The sequence below is a fragment of the Cibotium barometz genome, chromosome 13 (genome assembly GCF_041138505.1).
Source record: "Cibotium barometz isolate CiBa-2024 chromosome 13, ASM4113850v1, whole genome shotgun sequence".
NCBI lineage: Eukaryota > Viridiplantae > Streptophyta > Polypodiopsida > Cyatheales > Cibotiaceae > Cibotium > Cibotium barometz.
The window spans coordinates 54,352,814-54,361,614 of NC_141058.1; the positions used below are offsets into that span (position 1 = coordinate 54,352,814).

Consider the following 8,801-nt stretch of genomic DNA (forward strand, 5'->3'; position numbering starts at 1 on the left):
GCACACACTAGTCTATAGCAAAAAGACTACACAAAAAGAAGGGCATTGAGGTAACACACTCACAAAAAAAACAAACAAAATGGAAACTAAAGCCTCTTAGTCAGGTACTCCTGCGTCCCCTCACGCAGAATATCTTTTCGTGGAAAAAGAGGTCTCATAAATGCTTATTTTTTATTAGCTAGTCCGTGCAGCACTAGATGAGTTGGGGCATTTTCAGCTTTACTAGTGAAGTCCTGCAATGAACTAACGAATGAAGGCTCAGCATTTATTTCAACTTTTCAAGTGGAACTTGCTAAGTCTTGCGCGGGACGTAGCCCTTATGTTCTCGTCAGCACCCAAGCAAGTTACTCACTCGAGTTTCAAAGAGTCTGGACTCTCATGGCTGTGTCCAGTGCTTGCTAAGAAGTAAAATCAAAAAAGTGAGAAAAAAGCTAGTTTCGTAAGATTTTTGAGGGAGAGAGAGACACACACAGTGAGCTGTTACCATGAGGTGGGTGAACCCAAAGCAGGATTCCTAGACTTTGTTTGTCTTAAAAATGGGTTGCAAAACTGGAGCCTAGTGCCAATGAGATGATAGCCCAAGTGGTGAAGGTGTTTGCCTAGGACCAGAAGGTCCTGGGTTCAAAATACCACAAGGTGCTTCCTCGGCGGCATTGCCTACGGGCGAATAAAAAGCACCTACAGGCGGTGAAAAACGGTAACTACGAGAAGAATTGGGCCCAAGGATAGTCAAGAAAAAAAAAAAAAAAAACTAGAACCTAGTGCACTACTTTAACCTATGCCTTAGAGCCTACAGTTACACTGGTGAGATGTCACTTTTGATTAAAATGTAGAATGTGTATGCCCTCATTTATAAAAACTAACAGTTTTTCTCTCCAATAAGTTAATCTACTGATATTAAAAGCAGCCAACCTATACACTACTTATCAAAGGTTGACCAGTTGCATCTTTCACACTCCATTTCAACATTTACAACTTCAATCAATATTCCAAGTTCTAACCTGCTAAATTGTGACTGCTTTATTTGTTAAATTCTAGTACATACTAAACCGGCTGCCACATAAGATAAAACCAAATAAAGTTACCTGAGGCAGGTTGAAAGCCATTTTTCAATGAGTAAACGTAATTCTTCCACAACACAATTTCCTGCTCTTTGGCAAGCAACTTGTCCTCAGTCTCCTTCAAAAGTAACTCGAGCTCTAGAATGCGCTCTTGTTGTTGTTCTTCGAAAACCTGACGCAAACGGTAGTCTAGTTCAACTGGTGACACAGCATAATCAACAGGAGCTACTTCTAGATGCATGGAACGTCTGCCTAAATCTGATGTTTCCAGAATTATATGCGAGCTTGCACCACTGTAATACGAATTCTGCACTCCTTTTGAAGTAGTCTGAACAGTAAATCGCTTTGCATTGAGCTCTCTCTCTCTCTCTCTCTCTCTCTCTCTCTCTCTCTCTCACACACACACACACACACACACACACAGGCTATGCATTATGAGGATCAGAGATGGTGTGATATGCAGCGGAAGTCTTTTGTATTGGAAGATCCTGTCACACAAATGCTCACACCGTCTTCTGTATCCCGAGTTTCGTGAGTTTAGCAATCCACTTTAATACTTCAAACTTTAAAGAGATGAGAGAGAGAGATATGAGAACTGTACGCCAGATTGGGTCCCAAATTACCCACTGAAGGGCCCCCTATCCCGATAACGAGATAGTATTTGCTTTATTACTTTAGAGAGAATGACTGTGGATTGTAGATAAGCCAAATGCAAGATCTCGGAGGATCGGAAGCTTGGCTGAACAGTACACGGCTGTGGAAACACCTCGATGAACTGATCTTGAGCCTATGCACTCTTCCCAAGGGCATGAGGAAGGGCTGCACACCTGAGGCTGAGAAAAGAAGGCGGTGGACTGTTCTAAGCTATGTTGGAATGCTGTAAATGCTTATGAATGATAGAATACTTTTACCAAATGATTGGTGTATGCCTAGATGATGAACTGAATGCTGGATACTGATGTAGACTGATGAATCAAGGCTGAGACTGCTGGAAATCTGTAAACGCAGACTGTAGGGGACTGTAGATATGTAAACGCAGACTGTAGCGGACTGAATACTGTTGTGAGACTGATGCTGGACTGAAACGCACGGCTGTATGGCTGATGCTGGAAAGAAACGCAGGGCTGTAGGCTGTTGCTGGACAGAAACGCAGGTCTATCTGCTGATTTGGGGACTGTGGAGGACTGTACGGCTGTGCCTGAATGCTGTCCTACTGTACTGCTGCATTAGGACTGCTGGACTGCTACGCTTGAGACTATGAATGATTGAAGCAAAAACACAGATGCTCAAAGGGTTGGAGAAGCAAAACTCAAGTACTCCAAGGACTGGATGAGACTAGTCTAGTGCTGAAGGCAAGGGTACTCCTAGGGCTGAGGAGGAAAGCTCTTAGCACACTGAAGACTGAATGGGAAACTAAGCCCTATGCAAGCCTATTCATACTAGATAGGGGTTGGTCAAGTTGGCTGGTCATAATTTAATAAACTTTATGTTTATAAATGACAATAAATGCCAAATAAATACCATAAAATATGAAAAAAAATACTAAATAAATCCTAGTAAATTCCCTAAGGCTTCTGGGATGTTCTAAATGATGCACAGGCATATGAATGCATATTATGCAGGATGCAGAGTGCTTTCTGATGCAAACCCTAAGGCTTCTAGTGACTCTACATGCATGAATGATTCTCTCCAAGTGGGTTAAGGGACTTGACTGACTGACTGACTGACCCGCTAAGGCTGAGGAATGACCTACGTAGCTCGTGCCTGACTTATCCTGGACTGAATATATACAATGGGGTCATGGCGTACGACAAATATCATCCTACTGATTCTAATAATGTACAAATGTTGCACTGCTGAAGATGAGCCAGTTTGTCACCATCATGCACTGAGTGCAGAGTGCATGTGACATTCCCTCCTGCTTAGCTTGGCGGCAGGTTCATGGCTTCCAAGTAGTCCGCCGCCGACAACTAGGGGTACTCCTAGAAGAACTCCTCGTCTAGCCATACGGCTTCGTGGGTACCTCGATCTCGGAATTTCGTATAGAGCTGACGTATCCGTCGACCAGAACCATGCTTCCAACGATGAAGAAGAATCTACTCGGGCTCAATAATTTCTGCTTCGTCTACCACGTCTGGCTGCTGTTCATCTGAAACATCAAACACTTTTGGACCAACATATGGTTTTAGCCAAGAAACATGGAAAACATCATGCATTGTCCAACTGGTAGGCAACTTTAACTTCATGGAGACATCACTTAACTTCTTAATTATTGGAAAAGGGCCAAAACTACGGAATGAAAGCTTGGGACAACGTTTGCCCATTTGTTTCAATCTCTGTTTCGTGATAGGCAAATAGACCCAATCCCCTTCCTTGAAGTGGGCATCTCGTCTAGACTTATTAGCCTATCTCCTATATGCTTCCTGAGCTTTGGTCAAGCGGTCCTTGACTGACTCAATGATCTCGGAAAATGCTTCCGTGGTTTTATTAGCCTCTAAAGATGGAGACACCATTCTCGTCAAAAGAGAAGAAAAACGGCGACCAAAGGCTGCTTTATATGGAGTCCGTCTGACACTGGATGAATGAGTGTCGTTCAAGATAGCTTGGACCAATGGAAGATAATGTTCCCATCTGGAATACTAGTCATGATAGTATGACTTGAGAACATCAAAGGCCAACTGGTTATAAATTTCTATTTGGCCATTTGTCTGCGGATGGAATGCACTAGACAACTGCAACTTAGTTCCGAAGTTTTCAAATAATGCCCTTCAAAAATGCGAGGTAAACTTGGAATCTCTATCTGATGTTATGGCGCTAGGCAAACCACAAACTGGATACCAATGCTTGAGAAACAGACGGGCTACGTCCTCAGATGTGGCCGTATGCTTGCATGGGATGAGCATGCAGTATTTACTAAAGCGATCCACAATGGTAAAACACCGAGTGTTATGAGATCCGGTAGATGCTGAGGTCCTACAAAGTCCATAGATATGTCGATGAAAGGTCTGTCGGGGATAGGCAAAGGTTGTAGTAAACCTGCCTTCTTTGTATGGGGAACCTTGACTTTTTGACAAATCTTACAAGCTTGTACATGTGCATAGACATCACGCCTCATCTTTGGCCAATAAAAGGACCGTTCTAATTTCTCGAGGGTATTGTTGATACCTCTATGTCCTCCAACTAAGGAGTCATGGGCATCGTGGAGAAGAGCGGAACGCTTTTCCGGAGTAACACAGAGACGGTTCTTGTAGAACAACCAACCGTTCTGTACTGAATAGTGGCCACGCTCAGAATTGAGGACCAAACTGTACTGAGTACCAAACTCAAGGGAGTCGACATATTGGTCTTTCATACTATCTAAGTCCTTCCCCATGATTTCGAGAATGGTAGATTCTTGGACTGCCTGGATGCTGGACTTTCGACTAAGAGCATCTGCTCTACTGGGTTATGCTTACCAAGGATGTATTCAATCATACCTCCAAATTGTTGGAAGATTTGACTCCACTTGGCCTGCCGATCACTCCACTGGGCACTTGGCATAGTCTGAAGCCGCTTAAGTGCTTGGTGGTCTGTTTTCACTGTGAAAGCATGTCCATAAAGAAAAGGCTTCCAATGCTTGAGCGCTGTGATCACACCCAAAAGCTCTTTGTCATATACCGAATAATTCTTTTCGGCGACATCCAACTTTCTACTGTAATATGCCAAGGGTCTATTGTCCTGCTGGAGGACTGCACCTATGGCTACATTGCTGGCATCGGTGATGACCTCGAAAGGTTCGTCCCATGATGCTAACTTTAATACAGGTGCTTCTGAGGCAGCTTTCTGGAGTGCACGGAATGCATCAAGCGCCTTGCCCTGTAACTGATACTTTCTGCTTGCGAGTCTTCACCCCCTTCAGCAAGTCGGTAGGAGGTGCTGCAAGGTTGGAAAACTAATGGACATGGGTATTATAGGCCTGACAAAGACCTACGAATGAACGGATTTCTTGGGCGGTCTTAGGAATGTCCCAATCTAAAATCTCTTAAACCTTTGATGGATCCAGTCTAATTCCATCGGAACCGATGATGTAGCCCAAATACTGAACTTCCTTAACACCAAAGACAGACTTTTTGGCATTTATGTAGAGCTGATTATCTCCCAAAAGTTACAAGACTTTCTCCAAATCTTTCTCATGCTGCTCCGCAGTGGCTGAGAAGACTAGTATGTCATGAAGGAATATGAAAACACGCTTCTCAATGTGGACTGCGAAAATCCTAGACATCATCTTATTGAGGTTGTGGGTGCATTTGTAAGCCCAAAAGGCATGACTACGAACTCGTAGTGACCACGCTCTGTCCGAAAAGCTGTTTTTGGAATGTCAGCTTCAAAAATGCGAACCTGATGGTAGCCACTCTTGAGGTCGATCTTAGTGAAAAACTTAGCACCGTCTAAATGCTCCAAAATGTACTCTATCCTTGACATAGGAAACTTATTCTTGATAGTGAGTTTGTTTAATGTCCTGTAGTCTACAAAAGGCGTGCAGACTTGTCCTTCTTTTGGACAAATAGGATAGGTGCAGCAAATGGGGAGGAAGAAGGCCGAATGAATCCGGCTCGGAGAAGCTCACATAACTGCTTTTCTAACTCGCCCTCTAAAGTCTTGGAAAGACGATAGGGAAACCTGCTAGGAGGATCTGATCCAAGGACCAAATCAATGTGATGGTCCTCAGGGCGAGAGGGTGGGAGATTGTCCCTAAGCATGTCCTGATGTCTGGATAGGAGGTCTGCTAACTGAGGGACTGAAGATATAACGGATGCTACTAATGAGGGAGGGGCTGTTTGAGCACGAACATAAAGGAGTGCTCCTTTTGCTCCCTTGCGGATAGCTCGTCTAGCCTGGAGATGCGAAATCAATGGGATGCCAAGAATGCTTCTATCCCCACGAATCATGACAGGCTCAGGAAAACCTTTGCAAATAGTAAAGGTGTCCTGCCCCCAAACGGGAATAGGCTCATATTCAACTTCAAAGACAAATTGTTGTGCCTTCTGGGCAATGTGGGTGCGAAGACCAGGTGTAAACCCGTCCACGTCCAGATGATATGGGACTAATGTGCAGTTCAATTTATTAGCCAACTGGGGAGAGATGGCGTCTTCAGAGCTACCCATATCGAAAAGGACTACAAACTGTCGGCCCTGGGCAAAGCCAGCTCTTCTGAGCAGCATCGCTCTCACCCTCCTGCTTAGCATCAAATACCACGGATGGCATAGGATGCATAGAAGGTAAAAGTTGAACTGCATTTGAGGTATAGGCAGGGCTGGAGGTGCTGGGGAGGCTGTGGCAACTGTGGCAGAAGAAGCTTTGGCGGCTTGTGCCGCTTGCCATTTGTGGCAATCCTTGTTACCATGCCCTATAATATGATAGAAAAAACATCTATTTTCTGACTGGTACTTCCTTTGCTCCTCTGGAGGAAGATAACCTCCAGTAATGCCTGCTTTAGCCTTTTCATTAGGGGTTTTCTTAGGTTTAGATTCTTTATCTTTCTTACCCCCTGAACTAGAGCTATTACTGCCGTCCTTCTTAGCATCTTAAGAAGAAGCGTTACCTTTCCCTGTCTGTGCACCTAATTGTTGCTGCTGGGGTTTGGTACTGGATGGAGATGACTGCTTGGGCTTGCCCCCGTTCAGCTTCATTTCCTCATTCTGAGCTAGAGTCAGAGCCCGGTAATATGTACTTGGCTCAAAGTTACGAACTGTGAACCGAATGTTAGAGTCCAATCCACGAATGAATTGCTCCATCTTAGCTTGCGCAGATAACCCTAACTGTTGTGCTAAAGTAATAACCTTACCGGAAAACTGAAGCACTAGGAATCCGTTCTGTCTGAGTCCATAGAACTCATCTTTCAGACCGGTCATGTACTGGGGCGGGAGAAATCTGGTCTTCAAGTCATGGACAAAGATGTCCCAGTCAAAGGCTGTGACACCTGTGGCCTGGTCTCTATGAATACTAGACCAATGCTGCCACCAAGTGACTGCCTCACCAGTGAGATGGGGTTTCGTGAGTTTAAGCAATCCACTTTAATACTTCAAACTTTAAAGAGATGAGAGAGAGAGATATGAGAACTGTACACCAGATTGGGTCCCAAATTACCCACTGAAGGGCCCCCTATCCCAATAACGAGATAGTATTTGCTTTATTACTTTAGAGAGAATGACTGTGGACTGTAGATAAGCCAAACGCAAGATCTCGGAGGATCAGAAGCCTGGCTGAACTGTACACGGCTGTAGAAACACCTTGATGAACTGATCTCGAGCCTATGCACTCTTCCCAAGGGCATGAGGAAGGGCTGCACACCTGAGGCTGAGAAAAGAAGGCGGTGGACTGTTCTAAGCTATGTTAGAATGCTGTAAATGCTTATGAATGATAGAATACCTTTACCAGATGACTGGTGTATGCCTGGATGATGCACTGAATGCTGGATACTGATGTAGACTGATGAATCAAGGCTGAGACTGCTGGAAATCTGTAAACGCGGACTGTAGGGGACTGTAGATCTGTAAACGCAGACTATAGGGGATTGAATACTGTTGTGAGACTGATGCTGGACTGAAACGCAATGCTGTATAGCTGATGCTGGATAGAAACGCAGGGCTGTAGGCTGTTGCTGGACAGAAACGCAGGTCTGTTTGCTGATTTGGGGATTGTGGAGGAGTGTACGGCTGCGTGTGAAAGCTGTCCTACTGTACTGCTGCGTTAGGACTGCTGGACTGCTGTGTTGGGACTGCTGAACTGCTGCGCTTGAGACTATGGATGACAGAAGCAAAAACGCAAACGCTCAGAGGGTTGGAGAAGCAAAACTCAAGTACTCCAAGGGCTAGATGAGACTAGTCTAGTGCTGAAGGCAAGGGTACTCCTAGGGCTGAGGAGGAAAGCTCTTAGCACACTGAAGACTGAATGGGAAACTATGCAAGCCTATTTATATTAGATAGGGGTTGGTCAAGTTGGCTGGTCATAATTTAGTAAACTTTATGTTTATGAATGACAATAAATGCCAAATAAATACCATAAAATATGAAAAAAATACCAGATAAATCCTAGTAAATTCCCTAAGGCTTCTGGGATGTTCTAAATGATGCACAGGCATATAAATGCATATTATACAGGATGCAGAGTGCTTTCTAATGCAAACCCTAAGGCTTCTCTACTGACTCTACATGCATGAATGATTCTCTCCAAGTGGGTTAAGGGACTTGACTAACTGACTGACCCGCTAAGGCTGAGGAATGGCGTATACAATGGGGTCACGACGTACGACAAATATCATCCTACTAGGTTCTAATAATGTACAAATGTTGCACTGTTGAAGATGAGCCAGTTTGTCACTATCATGCACTGAGTGCAGAGTGCATGTGACATTCCCTCTTGCTTAGCTTGGCGGCAGATTCATGGCTTCCAAGTAGTCCGCCAACAACTGGGAGTACTCTTGGAAGAACTCCTCGTCTAGCCATACGGCTTCGTGGGTACCTCGATCTCGGAATTTCGTATAGAACTGACATATCCGTCGACTGGAACCATGCTTCCAACGATGAAGAAGGATCTGCTCGGGCTCGATAACTTTTGCTTTGTCTACCACATCTGGCTGCTGTTCATCTGAAACATCAAACACTTCTGGACCAACATATGGTTTTAGCCAAGAAACATGGAAAACATCATGCATTGTCCAACTAGTAGACAACTTTAACTTCATGGAGACATCACTTAACT

General features: G+C 44.4%; 1 protein-coding gene across 6 annotated transcripts in view; it reads right to left on the reverse strand.

The window, feature by feature from the left end:
* LOC147632856 (uncharacterized) overlaps positions 1-8,801 on the reverse strand; it is a 62,298-nt gene that overhangs the window by 7,641 nt on the left and 45,856 nt on the right. For all 6 annotated transcript variants that reach the window (XM_086807728.1, XM_086807727.1, XM_086807724.1 and 3 more), the window contains one exon: positions 1,086-1,389. In XM_086807728.1, the coding sequence (XP_086663854.1) occupies positions 1,086-1,389 (304 nt within the window). The remainder of the gene's footprint in view (positions 1-1,085; positions 1,390-8,801) is intronic.